The 23,539-nt window shown below is 47.6% G+C and overlaps 3 protein-coding genes across 4 annotated transcripts in view; 2 read left to right on the plus strand and 1 right to left on the minus strand.

Moving 5' to 3' along the window:
* Positions 1-23,539, minus strand: part of LOC135899878 (high affinity cationic amino acid transporter 1-like) — a 467,387-nt gene that overhangs the window by 233,472 nt on the left and 210,376 nt on the right. The window lies entirely within an intron of this gene.
* LOC135899808 (uncharacterized) lies at positions 319-10,266 on the plus strand. The gene is made up of 2 exons (XM_065429150.1): positions 319-3,534; positions 7,965-10,266. Exons 1-2 carry the CDS (start codon positions 3,136-3,138, stop codon positions 8,961-8,963), a joined length of 1,398 nt encoding a protein of 465 aa, XP_065285222.1. The 5' UTR covers positions 319-3,135; the 3' UTR covers positions 8,964-10,266.
* Positions 11,753-17,051, plus strand: LOC135899897 (uncharacterized). 2 transcript variants are annotated; one of them, XM_070534097.1, is made up of 3 exons: positions 11,945-11,956; positions 12,050-12,640; positions 15,778-17,051. In XM_070534097.1, exons 2-3 carry the CDS (start codon positions 12,248-12,250, stop codon positions 16,774-16,776), a joined length of 1,392 nt encoding a protein of 463 aa, XP_070390198.1. In that variant the 5' UTR covers positions 11,945-11,956; positions 12,050-12,247; the 3' UTR covers positions 16,777-17,051. The 2 variants fall into 2 exon arrangements, with proteins under 2 accessions (XP_065285363.1, XP_070390198.1); XM_065429291.1 differs by having other exon boundaries at positions 11,753-12,640.

The following is a 23,539-nucleotide window of genomic DNA, read 5'->3' on the forward strand; positions in this document are numbered from 1 at the left end:
GCGCCACTCGTACTAGCTTTGTTTATCCTACACTCCGAATGAGACAAACAACAGGCTCTCGTTTGCTGATTGACTGTCACGAGCCTTCACTGAACCGCACGCGGCTTCGCGAGGCGCGGGGTACGTAGTACGTACATGTTTATTTGACCCTCCGTGCGCGAACCACGCCTGGTGTGCGCAGCACGGCGAATCGCCGGAAGCAGCGACGTCGGTGGCTTTTGCGATACGGTCTCCACGTCCCAGGGCTGTCGGATGTCGTTGCGACGCCTATTAGGCCGCGCGTCGAACGACGGCCTCGTTTCCTTAACGCTTCACTGGCGACGCGAGCAGCTCGGCTCAGCTGTGCCAGCATTTCCGATCAATGTGCTCAGTCGGACGGCGAGGCGCCATTTATTATCGCGCGGGGATTTTTTTCGGCGAACGCACCCCGCTTTCCCTTCTCTCCCCGCTTAGGAGCTCCGGCCGACCTCGCCCGCCCGCCCGCGCTTTAGCGTTTTGCCGCGTCGTCAGTTTCTAACCGAGGCTCACTGTTTCCTCGCGGCTGCCACGCTGTACGATCCGGAGACGCCGAAGATGAGGCGGCGAGGCGTGTTGTGACTTCGCCCGGATGGTCTCGCCGCTGCCAGCGCGACATGCAACACCGGCGTGGAAGAAGGAAGGACCCCGAATCTATCTGCAAGCGTCGTGGATGACGCCTTTTGTGTCGACGTCGGCGTGCGACGGTGTGTTAACAACGCTTGGCGTCGCAGCGAGTGTCGTCTTCGTTTCGGGACTCCACGCGGTGCCTAACCATATTCCTTTTTTTTTTCTTCTTCTTCTTCTTGAAGAGGACTTCGCGCGCAGCCGGGTTTTGATCGTGCGTGTGGGCACGTCTGTCACAACCCTTTCTTCTTCTCGAAATCCCGTTATCTCTTTCGACCAACGCAGGGTAGCCAACGGGAAACTGCGCTCGTTAACGTTCTTGTAAGACATTGCTTCACTGTCGTTGCCTCTACCTGGCTATTCAGTTTTAGGGCCTCCTGTCCTTTTGTACTCTTTGACTGGTCTTGCCGCAAGCGGAGTCGTGTATACACGGAGGCACAAATCTCTCCGAACGTAGCTTACAAGGCGTGCTTCCGTCGTCACGTTTTCAGACATTCAGTTTAGTATGGTGTCTCGAGGGGCGTAAGGAAACATCCTGAGATGTCTCGAGCGAGGCTGGGCCTGGAGAGTGCAGCCATTCTATTGGAAGGCTATCCGTTTTCGCTATTTGTCAGTGGTCAGAGTGGCACACAGGCGAACTTTATCCCTGAGATAGGCCGTTCGTAAACGGTAGATTGTGATACAGTGAAAATAATACAGTGGTGCAAAAAGGAATCGTTGCATTACGCCGGCCTATTGTACTGAAACCAAAGAAGAATACGAGTCTGTATAACCTCGAGTGTGCAGGCGATCAAAGACGATTTCCAGAAAGAACAGACAGAGAGAGCTGTAGACGCGGTTCTGGCGTGACCGGATGCGATGTGCAATCGAGGCGGGCGCACCCGGAACCTTTTGACAGACACGCCTGGGCGTCGATTGTAGCGTTTGCGTATCACAACATTTTGGTCTAGAATTAGTGCCTTAAGGATGACTTGGCTAAGCGGATGCCTAACGCGCGTGAACTATGCCGAAAAACACCGAAGCTTTGATAGTCACGGCTCGTGTCACCAATAATAGCGACATTATATCAACATAAAGGCACCATGTTCGGCATATTGCTCGATAATGTTCACTCATAGCAGCTTCCGCATTGACAGAACCGGAAACGTGAGTGCAACGCCATAAACAAGCTTCGCTGAGAACTGCGTGTCACTGTGCCAAAGCAAAAGAAAGGAGAAAATTTAGAGACGACGAAGTAAGCTATCAGGATAACAGCGCTGTCATTGCGAATAGTAATTCATCGCCACTGACAAGTTTTTAGTTGTTTTGGCTTCACGACCAAAATTTCAAGGCTGATTGAAACAAGCTGTATAATGCCACCACCCTGCGAGTCTGGCGGATAGCGGTCATTCAAAATTTGTCGAGCACCAAGAGGCTGGTTATGAGCCACTGCGCAGTACTTAAGACAAGCAAAAAAAAGAAAAGACCAGCATTTGTCGCGCTGCAACCACACTACGACTTGAGTTCTTCAAAGTTACTTTGTCATGTGAGTCACCCATGAACGCCATCCCCTTATGGTTTGATTCTGGTTATGCGCATTATTGCATCACAAGATGTAAGTAGTAAGACATTCCATAAAGAAAGCGCACAGACGTTTTCCGGTTGTCTGTAGACAGTCCAAGAACAGCCCGCGGAGTTATTATGACCTTGCAGATTTGTCGACTAATCTCCATCTATTTTCCGTTGACGACGCATTAGGAGGACCACAGTAAAACAAGTCAATCGCTAACGTATTCTGTGAATAGACAGTCTGCGGCGTGTATGCATCCAAAGGTACTAGTGTATAAGGTAACGTGTTCTACGAGAAGTCTACAAGCAGTGTATAAACAGTACTAAAGTTATTTTCTCGGGACCTTTGTTGGAACTTCTTCTTCGATCCGCCTGGCAGACGACAATTGACCGCCATCTCGTCTGCTCGTCGAGCTTCCGCACGCAGGCTCAAGTGCATTTAAAGCTAATGTGGCGTACCTTTCAATGAATCCAGTGTGGTCGATCCCCCTACAGGGGGTGCGAGCCATATTTTGACAACAGAAGAAGAAGAAGAACGTGCCGTAAATTGTTCATTTCCTCCAGTTAGCTTTACCAATTTTAGTATTTCATAAAGATTAACTAATTTCATCCAAATCTCGGGGCCAATCCCCCACAGTGGGTGTGCGCCATAGCACAAGGACTACCATACCATACCATACCATACCATACCATACCATACCATACCATACCATACCATACCATACCATACCACACCATACCATACCACACCACACCATACCATACCATACCATGTCATACCATACCATACCATACCATACCATACCATACCATACCATACCATACCATACCATACCAATGGGTGTGCGCCATCGCATAAGCAATACCATACCGTACCTTTCTTGAACAAGACAGCGAGGTAGGCGGCGGACCCAGAGGTCCAACACAGGCCCGCTTCTGAGCGCCATGCAAAGGACCCAGCAACTGCTGCTGCTACTGTGCGTGTTCGTGGGTGGATTCATCGTCGGCACCCAATATAGACTAAACGTGAGTCACGGCCGTGACTCTCCTGGGCAGCAGCAGCGGCGGCGGCGTCCCTCAACGACTGTTCAGAAGACAGTGAGAGTGTCGCCCTACATCACCGCTGACGGCCCCGAATGGGCGGACGCGTGGGTAAAAGCGAGCGCCAACGTGCATCTCTACTCGGCCTACTTCGACCCCCGGTTGGGCGCCAACGCGACCGTGGTGCGCGTCTTGGGACTCATGCGTCTCAATCCGAGGCTGAAGGTGAACTGCTCCTGCCTCATCGACGACCGGCCCGAGAAGCCCGCCCAGCCTGTCGTCGCCGAAGTGGAGTACCTCCAGGTTCGTTATGGGGAAAAAAAATAACAAAAAAAACGCGGGAGATAGGCCAACTTATAATATAGCGTTTGCTTCTCTTTCTTTTTTTTTGAAAATCGGGATCTGGGAATGGTAGTTTGGCTAACGGTATTGCAGACCCGGTGTCGCGTGAGAAATTAGCTAAACGCACCTAGTATAACGTTAGCATATAGGCCGGCGTGAATTTTGATAATGAAGAGAACCCGCCGAGGTTGCTTAGTCGCTATGGTGTTGGGTTGCTGAGCACGAGGTCGCGAGATCGAATGTCAGCCACGGCGGCCGCATTTCCATGGGGGCGAAGACACCTGTGTACTTAGATTTAGGGGCACGTTAAAGAACCCCAGGTGGTCTAAATTCACGGAGTCCCCCACTACGGCGTGCCTCATGATCAGATCGTGGTTCTGGCGCTGAAAGGCCAGGATTTCATTTTAATTTATTAATGAAGAGGTTAAATTTTTAAAACCAGCGAGTGTAGGTACAAGTAACTCGGGTGACGGGGAAAGCGCAGTAGTGCACGATATTAGCCTAACTGACGGCTTAGTCTAACAGTGTAACCATTATATAAACGACCCCGTGTATGTGCGTACGGTACTTGAATAAACGTCAGCTGTTGTTTGACGCCATGACGCTCGTTTTCGTTTTTCTGTCTCTCTTTAGTAGTACCGTGTGTTTAGCCGTTGCTTTCAAGAATAAATGAAACGTCAGCAATGTCCTTGCCAACCTATTCCGGCACGTAGACGTCTCTTAGTTCTATCCAGGAAAGACTTACGGAGCTAGAAATGCCATTTCATTTGCCGCTCTTGCTGGTCTTAAGCAGACAATATGTCTGGTTTACGCCTTAGTAAATATCTGTCTATTTGCACTGGCTGTATGTATTTTCGACGTTGTCACTGAACAAGTGCGAGTACTTGAAGTTTGGTCATTGAATGGGTGATGCTGACAGTGTGTACTGCCTGATACTTCTCCATTCATACGGAGCACCGTGATAAGCATGGGGCGAGGCTGACGTGTCCAGCTCACGATGAAATCGGCACTTTCGTGATTGCCGCACTTGGTTTGGCGGTCGATGACTTTGGAGCATTTCTTACGCCAGGCAAAAGGACTGAAAGTAATTTTTCGGCATTTCTATTATTTGTTCAAATACTTGGAAGTGTCTATCGGTGTGTATATATATATATATATATATATATATATATATATATATATATATATATATATATATATATATATATATATATATATATATATATATATATATATATATATATATATATATATATATATATATATATATATATATATATATATATATATATATATATATATATATATATATATATATATATATATATATATATATATTAGGCACTTCCCAATTTTTTAAAATTTGTGATTCGCATATGAGAGAAGTTGCGCGCAGTTTTCATGCTAGACAACGAAAACACGAGCTACGTTCAGTGCGTCCAAGAGACGTCGCCCTCAGTAAACGCGCCATTTTCAGTAAGAAACACCCTGTACATTGTCCGGCGCTGTGCGTAACAGTTCTGTCGCTCATTTCTTTATTTTTACCCCAGCGTCTCGACAGTCTCCTACGTTGTAACCTTGTTGGTTGTAACGAAGAATTGCGAATCAGTGTAGACACTCAAATCGCCAACGATTCCCCTGTTCAGATTCATGGTCGAGAGAGGCAGCCGCAGAAACAAAAGAAAAAGAAAATAGAGAGAGACAGAAATATTTTTGCATCGTCACTGAAGCACGCTGCTTCACCCACACTGTTATTAATTTCAAGTATACTGCGGGCTTGCGGCGGAGAGGATCTTGCTGAGCCGAGGTCGCCGTTGTGGTACATACTTTTCAAAGCTGTGACTGCTAGTAGAGTATTTCTGGATAAGTTAATTGCGGTACGTACTGATTTGCTGATATCGGAAGGGGAAGCTTATACATATTTTTTAGTTTGTTGGTAAGTATGAAATACTTCAAAGCCTACTTAGATATACCCGCGAGACCCAACAATCCAAGTGTCGGTCATTTAGAAGAGGGAGAACAGCTGTTTTCCCCGTGCATAAGTCACCATGTCCGTGCTAATTTTTTTTACCCATGGTGTTTTTAGCTGATACTGGGCGTTTACGTGTCTTTCTGGTTGAAGCTTAAAGAGCAATATAGCTGTGTAAAGTTTTGCTTTATTTTAGTTTCCGCACTCGGAACTCTTTAGAAAAAGGAATGATCGAAACGCCGTCAACTATGAACTGATCCTATTTCGGAAGTCAGCTGTGCGAAAAATTCGAGACGCCACCGTGCGCTTTTCTTGCGCGACTTCCTTAAGGCAGGGTCTCGCTACAGAGGAGGGCCGCGAAGAATTCGTGAAGAAGACAATTTTGTGGCTGCAGTCTCTTTAGTTCGGTCAGATATGGTGAAGACACACAAAGAAAGAGCCATGGACAAAATAACAAGCAAGCGCACGCTCACCCAGGAAGCGAGTGTGTGTACCTTTTCTGTCGACCGTATAGCGGTGGTTTTCAAACTGTCATTCCACCAACGATCTTTCGCCGAACTGTCGGTTTTCGCGGTCGAAGGCACATTGTATCGGCGCATCGTGGAGCTCCCTTCAGATCCAAGTGAACGCCTCAGACTGCCAAAGTAACGCATAAGGAGCTGGGCGACAAACTGTTATCGCTTGCAAAAGTGATCTTCGAAAAATATGTTGTCTTTCGGTTTATATCTGTTGCCTTCGATAAATGCACTGGTGTGATAGGAGGATGTGGGCCCAGGCCTCAAGCACACAGGGATGGCACAATGAACACAGAGAGGCTTTAATGACACGGGGACGGGACTAGGATAACGTACACGATAACACACACACAGTTCCTTTCATAAATGTCTGTCGCTTAAGTACAGTCACGCTCAGCGTCAATGTAGGAAGGCGTCCGATAGCGCGTCGGTATCACACACTCACGGCACGAAGAGGCGCAGAGATGAATCTCGAGAGGCGAGTGGCGCAGGCGCTGGAGGCCGGGGCGGATGCCCGGCACACGACGAGCCACTCGCGCGACAGCTGGGTCGGGACGTCTGCCCGCCACAGGGTAGACCGTTCGGAAGGCTTAGCTGCACCGGAACATGCCGGTGTCGGATGCTCGCCCAGCAGTGGAGCAAGCCGGTTGAAGCCCAAGGACAGCCCGGCCTGTTCTTCCAGTACACCCAGGAACACCGGCCTTGGATAGACGAACTGCTCGGCTCGTTCGGAAGGCCAGTCCAAGCAGCTCAGGCAGATCGCATGGCTGCCGCCTCCGCCCAGACACCGGCCCTTGTCTTCCTCTTCGTCCGTCGCCGCCGCACAGCAATCACGCGCATTCGGCCGCGACATTCAAACAGTCCAAACTCCTATCACAACTGGTCAGACGAAACGGAATATTGTGCACTATTTGTGAAAAACGTTTCCCTGTCATTCTATGCTTCTCGCACTTGTAATTTAGCAATGCGCGTCAGCTAGAGGTGTGACTTCGCGTTCTGTAAACAGCGCGCTCTGAAAGCATAGAAGACGCTGAATATAAGTTACAGTAAGCAATGACAAACCTAAGTCATAATAATGGTTGTTCTTAAACGATTTTACGATGTAAAGTAGACGCAAATAGATAAAATGGACAAGCTAAATAATAGATAAATAATAATAACAATAGATAAATGGACAGCGGCCACCGGTAAAGACAGTACTCTGCCCGGCTGGTCCTCAACCAGATAGCAGTAGATAGGAACTACACATAAGCAGGTTATGGTCAACAATTCTCATTTTTCGTCAACACCAGTCAACTTGTACAAAGTGTGGGGGCTATAGCTACTCTCGAAGCAAGTATTCGCACGAGATGCCGAGTTCTGCCAAAGGTATATAAAGTGAGATGGGCAGCGTACTTGACAAAGTTAAGTTATAAAAACCTTAGGGTAGCGTTAACTAGGGTTGAGATGCAACGTTGGTAGTAGAATGCCTCCGGCTGTTTCCTTCAATTTATGGGGCGATCATAAATGTGCGTGGGATAGATGTGCATGGGATGAAGCGACGTGGGATTGTTCGTACAGTAAAGCTAAATAAAAGAAATATTTCATACACACTAAACTCAACTACGAGCCCTCGAGAGGCGGCTGGCCGATTCACCAGCGAACAATATTATAGCGTTGATTAAACTCAATATTGCGGACGCAGCCCACGCGATACAGGGATCCAGCCTCAAAATGCCAATACAGTATGACGTATTTGCAAGGTCAAGATGCCTTTATACTTTTGAAACCCGAGACAACGTCGGACTTAAAAAAAAATGTTCTTATTCAACTCGTCAGATTTAGAACTAATTCTAAGCCGTCACTTCGTACACGCTCAAAAATAGTGTTCTGCATGACCTGCTTCTCACCAGCGATTGCCGTTTCAGGACCACCACAACGCCAAGTACGACGGCGTCTTCATCAACTGCCCTTACTACGCGTCGAACGACTCCGAGACGCCACGGACTGTGCGCGTGACCGTTACCGGAGCCGAGGCTGGCACGTCTGCGAGGATCCCGGTCCACTACAGGGAACGCTCTCCCAGCGCACAAGAACTGGCCTCACTCGCGCTCTGCGTCCGACCTTTCTACGGCGGAGTGCCTAAGGTGCACGACCTGATGCACTTCCTGGCCTACTACTCGCACCACGGCGTCCAGAGGTTCACCTTCTACGCCGACACTTCCAGCCAAGAGGTGAACAAGTACCTGTGGACGCTCCGAGACCGCTTGAAAATCGACTTCTTCGCCTGGTCTCTACCCGCTGCCAAGAAGTCTTGGGCCCTGGCTCAGAGCGTCTTCACGCAGGACTGCCTGTACCGGCACATGAATGCTTCGCGGCGGGTTCTGATCGTCGACCTCGACGAGTTCGTGTTTCCGCTTCCCGTGCGCGGCAGGCCCCGGACCATAGCCGAACTTGTGGCCACGCTTCCGGCGCACAAGACGTGTCTCGTGGTGCGCAATGTGTTCTGGATTCGGGCGACCTCCAGGATAGATCGGCCTTTCATCTTCGCGAGCCTGAACCGCAGTCTCCACGTATGGCCAATGGGCATCAGGAGCAAGTACTTCGCAGATCCCCTGGGCGTTCTGGAAGGAGGGATACACTTCTGCAGGCGCTTCGTGGTCGTCGGCGGCCGATCCATCGACAAGCAGGATTGGGTGCGCCAGGCGCTCCTGTACCATTACCGCATCGGATACCGCAGCGTGTCGAAAGAAAAATTCGCTAGGGATACGAGCATGCTGGTTTGGAAGGAACCAGTGATGGCTTCGCCGTTGATAGCGAAGCCCGACTTCTGGAGAAGCGCTGCGTACAAAGTGCACGACGGCCTGTGGAACAGTTTCGACGTGGTGCTGAGACTAGTTCGGCGAAACTATAAGGGTGTCTTATGACCTTGTCGCGATATGTCTAAGGCCATTCGAGCAATGCCCTCGGTGCCAAGCCAGACTCACCATGGGGGTCATGGTTCCTATACTGAAAGCTGTGAACGCTCAGCAGCATCTCTATCACCGCGGTGCCTGCATCCCAAGCCTTCCTCGTCATTTCTGGCATCAAATGGAAAATGGAGACGTCAACTTTCGCCCTCAGATAAACTGTACTTTCATTCCTGAATGAGAAGCGCAGAGAATGCATCCACATTTCCACTGACGCTTCGGTCTCCTCCAAAAGTTCAGCTGGTGTAGTAGTAATTCCTGCGAAGTTTATCATAATCCAATTCCGGACGTCTCACATTACACGGTGGCAGAACTCGCAGCTATGCATGCCACTCTGTAGTTTATTGGCCACGAATGGTCACAGTCATCATTTTTGTGACCCGAAGGCAGCCCTACAGTGTCTGCTGTCCCCTTTCAATTAGGAACCTAACGTGCAATTAGTCGCAGACATCCGTCTACTTCACCATCACGTAATCGACAAGAGGAATAACATCAGCTACCAGTCGATACCGGGTCACTGTGGAATTTCCGGAAATCACAGGGGGGATGACGCCACCCGATGGGCCCACGATGGTACCCATTTTATATCAATACCACTCTCCGAGAACAGATGTAGCCACAAGGCTTTGCTCCCTCGCACACGAGCTTGCGCAAACTCTGTGGAACACTAGTGAATTCACCAACGCACGTCTCCACAAATTTGACCCACGTTTGCAACTCCGTCTTCCACCAGGGTTACCGCGAACGGAAGCAAAACTTCTGTGCCGCCTGGGACTTGGACTGGCATTCACGTTCCTCCCGCAATGGAATGGCCGACAGCCCTGCTTGGGACAACTGTGGCTGCGAGGAGACGATCAAGCACCTCCTCTGTGACGGTTCCGGTTATGTTCCATGTGCACATGTTGGGAGTGCCCCCTCTACATTCCACCAAGGCTTCGTGCCCTGGCCACCATACAGCGGGGAACCTGGCCTTCTTCTCTCCGGACTTCGGCTTGCCCGGATACCACGTCTCCGGACCATGCCATCGAGCTCTGGCGAGCACTGCTGCTGTTCCTTCAGGACCCTGCAGCACCACCCGTCGGCGATCGGCTTCGCGACAGCCACAAGCGTCATGCCGCCCCCACTTAGCTGCCTCCAGGACATTCATTAATAAAAACGGAGGCAGCCTTACCCTTCCCCTTTTCCAAAAACACCCCTCCTCTTTCCACCACAGCGTCTTCGACGCATTTTAATGTTGAATAAACGTGGTTTCGTTCATTCATTCCGGTTAAAATGTGGCAAGGAAAAAGCTCGAGACCGCGATAGAAAAACTGGACGATCGTCCCTTGAAAGAGGAAGTTCTAGGACACTGGTCTGAGCGGGTTTCCGCACTCAAGGCCTTAAGCGCTCTGCTCAAGTTCATAAGGGCTTGTGAACTGTGCGGCCGACTTTGAAAGCTGCAGCCCGTAGCATCGCGTTATTGTGTGAACTATTTGTCACTTTAGCTTTTATTTTTGTATTTCAACTTTTATAGCATTTCCCTTTCCCCAGCACAGGGTAGCCAGCCGGTACTTACACTGGCTAAACTCCTTGTCTTTTCCTCTCCTTTTATTCTCTCTCTCTTTCAGCACGCGTGAGTTGCAAGTCTCGGATTTGAAGAGCACGTGATAGAATGGTCTGTATAGAAATTTGATGTGTTCATTAAATTCGGAAATTGACGCAAGCGCATCCTTCCTGCGGCAGAAAAAAAAGAAGAAAAAAACAATACATGTCTTGCTTCGTTTTGTTCACGTGAAACATGTTGCCCTTCATAACAAGCAAAGGGCGCGTGTGAAAACATACCCCTTCCCCCAACCACCAAAAAGAAAAAAAAAGAGAAAAACCTAAAGAGAACAAAAAACGAACTTTTTTACTCGGCGGCTTAGACACATTAACAGCGCCCACAAGCACGGCCCACAAAGTACAACGGGAGTGTGTGAATTGCCGACAGACACCTTAAAAAATTTGACACGAGCTTAAGGGAAATTGTGCAGATGGGGAGACACTTTCCAGCTTGAAGCGCTTACGTCCGGGACGTTTGTACACCTCAGTCGACTGAGCGATCGCTCCGTGTGTTGTCACAGTCGAGTGTTTACACGTGGCTCCTAGGACCTCCGCTCGCCTAAATCCCTCGCCGGGATCCCCTTGCACACGTGGGCCTGGCCGATCGAAACAAGCTGTTTAATGCCACCATCCTGAGAGTCTGGCGAAGAGCGGTCATTGAAAAATTGTCGAGCACCAAGAGGCTGGTTATGCGCCACTGCGCAGTACTTAAGACAAGCAAAAAAAAAAAAAGAGAGAATACCAGCCTTTGTCGCGCTGCAGCCACACTATGACTTGAGTTCTCAAAGGTTGCTTTGTGATGTGAGTCACCCATGAACGCCACCCCCTTATGGTTTATTCTGGTTGTACGCATTATTGCATCACAAGGTGTAAGAAGTAAGACATGCCATAAAGACGTTTTCCGGTTGTGTGTAGACAGTCCAAGAACAGCCCGCGGAGTTATTATGACCTTGCAGTTTTGTCGACTAATCTCCATCTACGTTCTGCTGACGGCGCGTTTAGAGTACCACGGACGACAGTAAAACAAGTCAATCGCTAACGTATCTTGTGAATAGACAGTCTGCGGTGGTTATGCATCCAATAGGACTAGTGTATAAGGTAACGTGTTCTGAGAGAAGTCTACAAGCGGAGTACAAACAGAACTAAGGTTATTTTCACGCCACCTTTGTTGGAACTTCTTCTTCGACCCGCCTGGCAGACGGCAATTAACCGTCACCTCGTCCGTCTGCTCTTCACGAGCTTCCTCACGCACGCTCAAGCGCATTTAAAACTAACGTGGCGTACCTTTCAATAAATCCAGTGTGGTCAAACCCCCTATAGTGGGTGCGAGCCATATTTTGACAACAGAAGAAGAAGAAGAAGAACGTGCCGTAAGTTGTTCATTTCCTCCAGTTAGCTTTACCAATTTTAGTATTTCATAAAGATTGCCTAATTTCATCCAAATCTCCGCCGATCCCCCACAGTGAGTGTGCGCCATAGCTCAAGGAATACCATACCGTACCATACCATACCATACCATACCATACCATACCATACCATACCATACCATACCAATGGGTGTGCGCCATCGCATAAGCAATACCATAGCGTACCTTTCTTGAACAAGACAGCGAGGTAGGCGGCAGACCCAGAGGTCCAACACAGGCCCGCTTCTGAGCGCCATGCAAAGGACCCAGCAACTGCTGCTGCTGCTGTGCGTGTTCGTGGGTGGATTGATCGTCGGTGCCCAATATAGACTAAACGTGAGCCATGGCCACGACTCTATTGGGCAGCAGCAGCGGTGGCACTCAACGACTATTCAGAAAACAGTAAGAGCGTCGCCCTACTTCACCGCAGACGGCGCCGACTGGGTGGACGCGTGGGTAAAAGCGAGCGCCAACGTGTATCTCTACTCGGCCTACTTCGACCCCCGGTTGGGCGCCAACGCGACCGTGGTGCGCGTCTTGGGACACATGCGTCTCAATCCGAGGCTGAAGGTGAACTGCTCCTGCCTCATCGACGACCGGACCGAGAAGCCTGCCCAGCCTGTCGTCGCCGAAGTGGAGTATCTTCAGGTACGTTATGGAAAAAAAAACAAAAAAAAAAACGCGTGAGGTAGGTCAACTTATAACGTTTTCTTCCTTTCTTAATTTTTTTTTTTTGAGAATCGGGATCTTCGAATGTAGTTTGGCTAGCGGTATTGCAGACCTGCAGTGCGTGAGAAATTAGCTAAACGCACCTAGCATAACGTGAGCATATAGGCCGGCGTGAATTTTGATAATGAAGAGAACCCGCCGTGCTTGCTTAGTCGCTATGGTGTTGGGCTGCTGAGCACGAGGTCGCGAGGTCGAATGCCAGCCTCGGCGGCCGCATTTCCATGGCGGCGAAAACACCTGTGTACTTAGATTTAGGGGCACGTTAAAGAACCCCAGGTGGTCTAAATGCACGGAGTGCCCCACTACGGCGTGCCTCATGATCAAATCGCGGTTCTGGCGCGGAAAGGCCCGGATTTCGTTTTAATTTAATAATGAAGAGGTGAAATTTTTAAAACCAGCGAGTGTAGGTACAAGTAACTCGGGTAACGGGGAAAGCGCAGTAGTACACGATATTAGCCTAACTCACGGTTTAGTCCAACAGTGTAACCATTATATAAACGACCCCGTGTATGTGCGTACAGTCCTTGAATAAACGTCAGCTGCTTGACGCCATGAAGCTCTTTCTAGTTTCTTTTTGTCTTCTTTTCTTAGTAGGAACGTGTGTTTAGCCGCTGTTTTCGAGGTTAAATGAACTTCAGCAATGTCCTTGCCAACCTATTCCGGCACGTAGACGTCTCTTAGTTCTCTCCAGGAAAGACTTATCGAGCTAGAAATGCCATTTTATTTGGCACTCTTACTGGCCTTAAGCAAACAATATGCATGTCTCATTTATTCCTTAGTAAATATCTGCCTATTTGCACTGGCTGTATGTATTTTCGACGTTGTCACTGAACAAGTGCGAGTACTTGAAGTTGGGTCATTGAATGGGTGAGGCTGACAATGTGTGCTGCCTGATATTTCACCACTCATACGGAGCACCGTGATAAGTCTGAGGCGAGGTTGGATTCTTGTCCAGCTCACGTTAAAATCGGCACTTTCGCGATTGCCGCGCTTGGATTTGGTGGTGGATGACTTTGGAGCATTTATTACTCCACGCAAAATGACTAGAAAACAATGTTTTCGGCATATCTATTATTGCATCAATTACTTGGAAGTGTCTATCGGTATATTATATATAAATATATTAGATGCAGCTCCCATTCTTTTCAACTTATAATACGCTTATGAGAGACGTTGCGCGCAGTTTTCATGCTAGACAACGAAAACACGAGCTACGTTCAGTGCGTCCGAGAGACGTCGCCCTCAGTAAACGCGCCGTTTTCAGTAAGAAACGCCCTGTACATTGTCCAGCGCTGTGCGTAGCAGGTCTGTCGCTCTTTTCTTTATTTTTACCCCAGCGTCTCGACGGCCTCCTGCGTTGTAACCTTGTTTGTCGTAACAAAGAATTGCGAATCAGTGTAGACACTCACATCGCCAGCGATTCCCCTGTTCAGATTCAGGTCGAGAGGGGCAGCCGCAGACACAATAGAAAAAGAAAAGAGATAGACTGAAAGATTTTTGCATCGTTACTGAAGCACGCTGCTTTACCCACGCTGAAATTTATGTCAAGTGTACTGTGGGCTTGCGGTGGAGAGATTCTTGCTGAGCCGAGGTCGCCGTTGGGGTACAGACTTTCCAAAGCTGTGACTGCTAGTAGAATATGTCTGGATAAGTTAATTGCGGTACGTACTGATTTGCTCATATAGGAAGGGGAAGCTTATCCGTATTTTTTAGAGTGTTGGTAAGTACGAAATAGTTCAAAGCCTACTTAGATATAGCCGCGAGACCTAAAAATACTAATGTGGGCCGTTTAAAAGAGGGAGAACAGCTGTTTGCCCCGCGCATAAGTCACCATGTCTTTGCAAAATTTGTTTTTACCCATGGAGTTTTTAGCTGATACTTTGCGTTTGCGCGTCTTTCTGGTTGAAGATTAAAGAGCTATAGTTGCGTAAATCTTTGCTTTATTTTTGTTTCCGCACTCGGAACTCTTTAGAAAAAGGAATGATCGAAACGCCGTCAACTATGAACTGATCCTCTTTCAGAAGTCAACTGTGCGAAAAATCCGAGACGCCACCGTGCGCTTTTCTTGCGCGACTTCCTTAAGGCAGGGTCTCGTTTTAGAGAAGGGCCGCGAAGAATTCGTGAAGAAGTCAATTTCGTGGCTACAGTCTCTTTAGTTCGGTCAGATATGGTGAAGACACACACACACACACAAAGAAAGATTGATGGACAAAATAATAAGCTAGCGCATGCTCACCCTGGAAGCGAGTGTGTGTATCTTTTCTGTCTACCGTATAGTGGTGGTTTTCAAACTGTCATTCCACCAACGATCTTTCGCCGAACTTTCGGTTTTCGCGGTCGAGGGCACATTGTATCGGCGCATCGTGGAGCTCCCTTCAGATCCAAGTGAACGCGTCACACTGCCAAAGTAACGCATAAAGAGCTGGGCGACAAACTGTTACCGCTTGCAAAAATAATCTTCGAAAAATATGTTGTCTTTCGGTTTATATCTGTTGCCTTCGATGAATGCACTGTTCAGACGAAACGGAATATTGTACACTATTTGTGGAAACGTTTCCCTGCCATTCTATGTTTCTCGGACTTGTAATGTAGCAATGCACGTCAGCTGGAGGTGTGACTTCGCTTTCTGTAAACAGCGCGCTCTGAAAGCATAGAAGACGCTGAAAATAGGTTACAGTAAACAATGAAAAACCTAAATCATAGTAATGGTTATTCTGAATAGATCTTACGATGTATAGTAGATGTAAATAGTTAAAATGAACAAGCTGCCAGCGGCCACCGGTAAAGACAGAACTCTGTCCGGCTGGTCCTCAACCAGATAGCAGTAGATAGGAACTACGCATATGCAGGTTATGGCCAACAATTCTCATTATTCGTCGACACCAGTCAACTTGTACAAAGTGTGGGTGCTATAGCTAACTCTCGACGCTCGGACTTAAGAAAAATTCTTCTTATTCGACTCGTCAGTTTTAGAACCAATTCTAAGCCGTCGCTTCGTACACGTTCAAAAATAGTGTTCTGCATGACCTGCTTCTCACCAGCGATTGCCGTTTCAGGACCACCACAACGCCAAGTACGGCGGCGTCTTCATCAACTGCCCTTACTACGCGTCGAACGACTCCGAGACACCACGGACTGTGCGCGTGACCGTTACCGGAGCCGAGGTTGGCACGTCTGCGAGGATGCCGGTCCACTACAGGGAACGCTCTTCCAGCGTACAAGAACTGGACTCACTCGCGCTCTGCGTCCGACCTTTCTACGGCGGAGTGCCTAAGGTGCACGACCTGATGCACTTCCTGGCCTACCACTCGCTCCACGGTGTCCAGAGGTTCACCTTCTACGCCGACACTTCCAGCCAAGAGGTGAACAAGTACCTGTGGACGCTTCGAGACCGCTTGAAAATCGACTTCTTCGCCTGGTCTCTACCCGCTGCCAAGAAGTCTTGGGCCCTGGCTCAGAGCGTCTTCACGCAGGACTGCCTGTACCGGCACATGAATGCTTCGCGACGGGTTCTGATCGTCGACCTCGACGAATTCGTGTTTCCGCTTCCCGTGCGCGGCAGGCCCCGAACCATAGCCGAACTTGTGGCCACGCTTCCGGCGTACAAGACGTGTCTCCTGGTGCGCAATGTGTTCTGGATTCGGGCGACCTCCAGGATAGATCGGCCTTTCATCTTCGCGAGCCTGAACCGCAGTCCCCACGTATGGCCAATGGGCATCAGGAGCAAGTACTTCGTAGATCCCCTGGGCGTTCTGGAAGGAGGGATACACTTCTGCAGGCGCTTCGTGGTCGTCGGTGGCCGATCCATCGACAAGCAGGATTGGGTGCGCCAGGCGCTCCTGTACCATTACCGCATCGGATACAGCAGCGTGTCGAAAAAAAAATTCGCTAGGGATACGAGCATGCTGGTTTGGAAGGAGCCAGTGATGGCTTCGCCTTTGATAGCGAAGCCCAACTTCTGGAGAAGCGCTGCGTACAAAATGCACGACGCCCTGTGGAACAGTTTCGACGTGGTGCTGAGACTAGCTCAGCGAAACTACACGGGTGTCTTATGACTTGATCCTGTCCCCTGTCAACAGCGCCAAAGTTCATTTGAGCATCCGGATGGTGGGGACAAAACTGCAACTGTTTTTTTTCCGTAGTCAGAAGAAAACTTATTAAAGTGTCTGAATCCAGAGTGCAGTTCGTTATACAACATTATCAGCAGGAGCTGGCTACTCTCATTCCCGTGAAATAAACTCATAATAACGAAAAAGAAAAAAGAATATACTGAAGAATAACGGGAGACGTTGCGCTGCAAAGATTTGCACACAGATATTACGACTGGCACCATAACGACACTGTACTTACACACGTTACTGCCTGAGTAAAATACATTGCGTAAACATTTGCACCAAAAATTTGTTTTTAATGAGTCCTTTTACGAACTAGCCCAACGTCAAGCAGTTCTGAGGCGGCTGTGAATAGACTAAAATCCGCAAAGTTATACGTGAAGGTATGCTGTGAACATTGATTTACGTAATAAACAGAATTAGTAACACGCGCACACATGCACGCACGCACACACAAAAGAAACGAGGAAGAATGCTGAAACCATTTTAATTAGGGACCTCTTGAAACTATCATTCAACAAATTCATTAAGCGATTATATTTAAAATGCACATTTAGTTCTCGCCAGCACATTAGTCGTGTAAATTTCAGGCTCCGTCGTCCGAAAAAAAAAAATGCGAGCACCTTCGGCAAAACGGAACTTTTGCTGTTTGTGTTGTTCGTTAGTTTTGCCAGAATGGCAAGGGCTCATCACTATCAGCGATAACTTCCGATAGATAATTATTACGGCGATTTAAAGCATGATTAGGTGATATTATCGACGATGTTAAAGGGAGGTTGTAAAGAGCAATAGTAAGCCAAACTGCATTAGTAACACGAGCGTCATAAATAGAAAAAGAAAGATGTTCATTTTTACTCGCTTGGTATATAGGCTACAGAATACGGCAGAACAATATACAAATATAGACGTCGCTTTCAAGTTCGCTCTTCATTTTCTTATGACGTCGATGATTTTGTCAGCGTCTGCATGCGCTCAAGGCATATGGCTATCGATAACAAAGGATCTCACCCGTCCTAAAGGAGCCAAATGCTCCACTTTGCATGCTGCGCTAACTGTCCATTGTATGAAATTGTAAAACGTGAAAAAACGTTTTGCAACCCATGCGGTGACAAAATAGAGTATGTAGGAGGATTCCAACCTCTTCATCTCATCCCACAGCCAGTTATAATATAACGTATCGGCGCTACCTTTTCTGTGGAAAATCCTATAGCGCGAGGATTTCCCTTCGTTTTTCTGTACCAGCACAATCGACTCTTTTTTTTTTTATCAGAGGAATGAAAATGGTGTATTGAAAGAATACGTCTAATGTAATTCAGCGTTACCGTTAGGTGTCTGTTTAAGGTCACCGAAGGCTCTGAAGGACAACTGCTGCGAAAGCATGGATCCCGTAGGAAATACTTTTAGTGATAACGCAGCTACAGAGAAGGCGCAGTGCAACATTTCGCGCGAATCTTTACCGCACCGAAAACGGGAGAAAGCTCCGCCATTTACAGCAGCATGCCGCAAGTCACGTAGAACCCAAGCTCGGCACCGAACTGAACGGGCATTCCTGCTTGATGCTTCACACGCATGGTGTACAATGCATAGGGCTAGCTTGTTTTTTTTTTCTGTTTTCTTTTCAAATAAAATTCACTAGAGGGAACTGTGGCACCAGTGCCTACACGAGCTGAAAGCATGGCGGCTCCATCAGCATGGAAAGGACGTTCACCACATGAATTTGCCTAAACCTTACCAAACACCATTACCATTGGTGTTTAACAAATCGAGCTCAAGTCAGACTTTGCCGCAGTCGGTCATTACGAATTCTGATAGCAAATCGAGAGAGCCTGTCGGACACAACGCGAGGACCCATCTGGCTACACAAATAGCCGGCGAATCGGATCAAACCGTGATCACGGTACCACGTGTACACGCAAGCACTCGCGCACGGAAATACGCGCACACACATGCACTCCTACAGGCACGACCAGAAAAACGAAAACAAACTCTGCTCTCCCCACGGGCTTGGTCCAGGAGCGTCCGCAGTAGCAATATCAACGAGCATCACACACAATGCAGGGAGAGTGCTTTCTTCGGGGTGTTGCAGCAATGCCACCTACACGGGCGGTCTCCGCAATGCAAGAGGCACAGACCGCGCAAGGAGGCGCATTGCAGCAGTGTTGCAAAATTTCGCAAACATTCTTATCTGCTCCCCAGGCGGAGCAGACGCATTTATCGCGGACGAAAGTTTTGCAGGGAGAAACAGGCATTCCGGTTCATCTAGGTATAGTGTACGAAAGGATTGTCTGGTGCGTTGGCTTCCGACGGCGGGAGTTTGCAGCCTAGCAGAGGCAAAACATCGTTGAGGTCTCGCGTTGTTGGAGCGGTGCTGGTTACTACAATGACAATTTAGCGAAAATTTACAGAGCTAGAAGTCACCGGAACGCATTAGAAAAACGCGCGTGCCAGACGAAGAATATCGCGGGCTAACGTTGACCTCTTCTGCGCCGGCTTTACTGTGATTCTTCTTTTTGTTTGTTTGTTTGTTTGTTTGTTTAATTCATCCGTTAAGGTAGGCAGTTTTGCTGAGCAGTCATTAACATCCCTCCTGGTATATACGGCTATACTCGTACTGTACTAACAGCTGTGTCGGTGCAATCTAAGTAAGTCACCAGAACAGCCTTTGTTTGGTTTCTTTACCTGTAAGGCTGTAGCTTTATTTTTGCCTCGTACTAACTCGTTCATTACGATGCATATCGATGACGTCGTGTATAGACATCTTGTACAGCGCGAAAGCACAGAAATCATAAAAGACACGTCATACATCAGTCTATGTTTTACAACTGCACGCGCAGCAGGCATAAGGCCTCTTGCAACGATATCCAGTTGTCCTCGTCTCTCGTCAGCCGACAGCGCATGCTTTGAGGAACAAGTTCACGAGACTCTGTGTATACGTTCCCTTACTGTCTGCGTCCTGCGTTTACGTGTTCTATACGAGCTGTCGTTTTCAAATGCTGTACCGACCGTACCAAAGTCAGCTCTCTCGAAGACATTGCTTTTGTACCGGTTTCCGGTCTTTGCTGGGTCACATTTCCCGTCATCGGGCCAATCGAAGCAGCGACGGAAGAAATAATTATTACTTCATTTCTTTTGTTCGTTCGTTTGTTTTTCTTTCGTATGCATTCAGCGGACAGAACAGGGACAGACTGGGGCAAAAACGTAACCTTGCAGATTTTTTAAATTATAATTTTCTGTCATATACAGCCACGGAAGAGAAAGAAGGCGAAGACAAAACCAGCTACCTAACGAATACTAGATTCAGGAGATATACAATTACTCGGGACTTTCTGAACCCAGGTGTAGCTAATTTTTCAGAATATCGACACCTCCTATTCCCTTGGCCCCAAAATTACTTTCACACCAGAAAAACTGAAGTCATCTTTACCCGATTACGTTGTCGAATACCAAAATTAAACTTCTATCGCCACAGGGCTGGTCTGGTGCCCTCCCCTCTGTGCCCAGTCTGTGGAGAAGATGAAACAATAGATCATTTTTTTTTTTCAGATTCTGCCACCGTTTCACTTCTTTAAGAAAAAAATCTACAATCAAGATTTACACAGCTTGGTTTGAGCTTTTCAATTATAAATATCCTTTCTCTAGGAGCCTCCTCTCTTGGAAAGTGCCACAGGGATATTTGCTCAACCATGGAGGATTTTATAATTGCTACAAAGAGATTGTCTTGAATTATTAAACATTTTATTTTTGTTCATTTCCTCTAGTTAGCTTTACCAATTTTAATTTTTAATAAAGATAGCCTAATTTCATCCAAATCTTGGCCAATCCCCCACAGTGGGTGTGCGCCATCGCATAAGGAATTCCATACCTTACCATACCATTACAGATATAGCCTTAAAAATCATGGTGAAGGATATACAATAGATAACTTTACACCAATCGCGCTAAACTCAATTTTGGTGAACCTAATTGAAACAAGCCTGTATGCCCGTAAGATTAAATTTGTACAGAACAAAGACTTCCCCAGCCCCTCCCAAATTGGATTCCAACCATCATGTTCAATTTGGCATGCTTACTTGAACTGATAAAGTAGAATAAAATTAGCGCGGCGACAGATGCAGAAGGTGCTATCGGGACACTACAGATTTTCAAAGCCTACGATAGTGTAGAATAGCTCATTTTATTTGATATATTACGAAATGTAGAGTTCCCAATTTATGTAAACTGGATGTGTGAATTTTTATATGTGAGGCATTTTTACTGTTCTCTAAGAGGCTTTTCTTCGAGTATACATAATCAATCCCGGGGTGTTCCTCAAGGAGCTGTCCCTTCTCCATCATTATTTAACATTCTGACTAGTCACATTCCTCGTCATCAGGATGTACAAACATATATACACGCAGATGATATTGCTTTCTTCGCATCATACAGTGATATTCTCTCCTCTATTATCAATTACAGAATTACGTCTGCGCTATAGAAACCTGGTTAAATGAAATTCGCCTTTCACCTAACGTTAGAAAGCGCTCGATATTGTTTTTTAGAGCGCAGCTCTTTGGCGTCCGTTCCTGGGTTTCGCGTCGTCGTCGTCGTCGGCGTTGTCGTCGTCGGCGTCGGCCTCGTAACCAGCTCGCCGACGAATCTGCTGCTCCGCCGCCGCGCATGCGCGCTGTCGGCTCTCCGGGCGAGGGAGGATGATGGAAGGGAGGAGGAGAGACTGTGGAGGAGGGCTGGCTACACAAATGGCTCTTTGGCGTCCGTTCCTGGGTTTCGCGTCGTCGTCGGCGTTGTCGTCGGCCTCGTAACCAGCTCGCCGACGAATCTGCTCCGCCGCCGCGCATGCGCGCTGTCGGCTATCCGGGCGAGGGAGGATGATGGAAGGGAGGAGGAGAGACTGTGAAGGAGGGCTGGCTACACAAATGGCTCTTTGGCGTCCGTTCCTGGGTTTCGCGTCGTCGTCGGCGTTATCGTCGGCCTCGTAACCAGCTCCGCCCCCCTTTCATCCCCCCAGCGCTAGCAGCGACCGACTGATACCGCTTTCGTGAGTCCGCTACCGCACTCACGAAAGACGTCGTGCACTTCCTGCAACTCGCATTAACCGTCCATCGATCCACACCGATGTTAGTAGTGGGGGACTTTAATGTTGACATAAAGACAAACAGCAATTTCCTAACACTTATGTGGGAGAACATCCCGTTCCTCTCGCTCGTAACGCGTCCCACGGCTGTGACAACCTCGCGAGGCACTTGTATAGATCTCGTCTTTGAGAATCAAGCATTGGTGTACCAAGTCGAACATATATCAGTCTATTTCTCCAACCACAAAGCTTCCTTCATGACTGTCAAGAACTGTTAGTGGAGTCTTTGTTAAAGGAATACGTGTGAAAAATTAAAAAAAAATTCTGTGATAGCGCATACATGTGTTGCTCGATTTCTTTGCCTCAATCTATCGAAAAGGTGAAACAGCTTATTTGCTGCGCTCAAATTTCGCATTAGGAAGTAACGTAATCGTCGGTAATTTTTTTTTCTCTTAATAATCCCGTTAACATATTGCTAAGCTACCATCTCGAGACTATACAAGTGGAGTCGGTGAAGTATTTTGGCGTAGTCTATGACATTTCCCTCAGATGGTTTTGCCATATTTACCACATAGCTAAGGAAGGAGTGAGAGCAGTTGGCATGCTACGTAATATGTGCAACAGTGGGTCGGGGGTGCGGAGAGACCCACTTCTTATGATATCCAAAATTTATGTGGCAGCCATTTTAAAATTTGTATGTCTATTATTTTCGGGTGCGCCAGCTCTTAAATTAGACCCCCTTGTTCTGCTAGAGTGGGAAGCCATGCTATTGTGCTGCGGATTGCCGAAATTTGTCGACAATAACGTACTACATCGAGAAGTCAGGTTGTTCTCAATATTTTGTAGATTTCGGTTAATGACGGTACAAACATTCTTAAGTATTTATGAATCCCCTCTTACAAGATTGGAAAACCTATTCATCTCCCAGCCTGCATTATTCTTCGGAGTGCGCTGGCCATGGTTTTATATACCACAGATGGTCTTTGTACGTACACTACTTAAACCCTTAATTGTACGTATTTGGAAGGCGCCACCTATTTGTGACACGCGAGAGAGTCTACAAATCATCTACGATGATATCTACCAGAACAGCGCGAGACTTTTCTCTCGTGATATATTAAATAGACTATTACAAGACCATTTATTGAGTTTAGCTATAAATTTGGTCATTGCGAGAGACGCCTCAAAATGTGAAAAAAGAAGGAAAACTAGAATCGTCATTTTGGCTCCCGCTCTAGTCTGTTCATTCTCTATCAGGATTCCGGAGTTCCTATCCGTGTTTCTGGCTGAATTTCTAGCCGCAGTGTTAGCTTTACGCAAACTAAATTCATCAATATCGACGGTAGTCCTATTAACGATTTTTTATCTTTATGTTCATCGCTCGCAGCAAATAGTGGAACTAACCTATTACGTAAATTTCATTTTCCATTGAATGCCCACATAAATTTAATTAGATGGCTTGGGCTGCCGGCACATAAGGGATTATTCATGAATGAAATAGCTGACAGTCTCGCGACAGCAGCCGTCAATGGCCCTGCATTATCGTTACTTCCTACATCTGCTTGCCTAACTACTGCTAGATTCAGGAGATATGCAATTGCTCAGGTCTTTTTGAACCCACCTATAGCTAATTTT

This window comes from Dermacentor albipictus, chromosome 2 (genome assembly GCF_038994185.2).
Source record: "Dermacentor albipictus isolate Rhodes 1998 colony chromosome 2, USDA_Dalb.pri_finalv2, whole genome shotgun sequence".
Taxonomy (NCBI): domain Eukaryota; kingdom Metazoa; phylum Arthropoda; class Arachnida; order Ixodida; family Ixodidae; genus Dermacentor; species Dermacentor albipictus.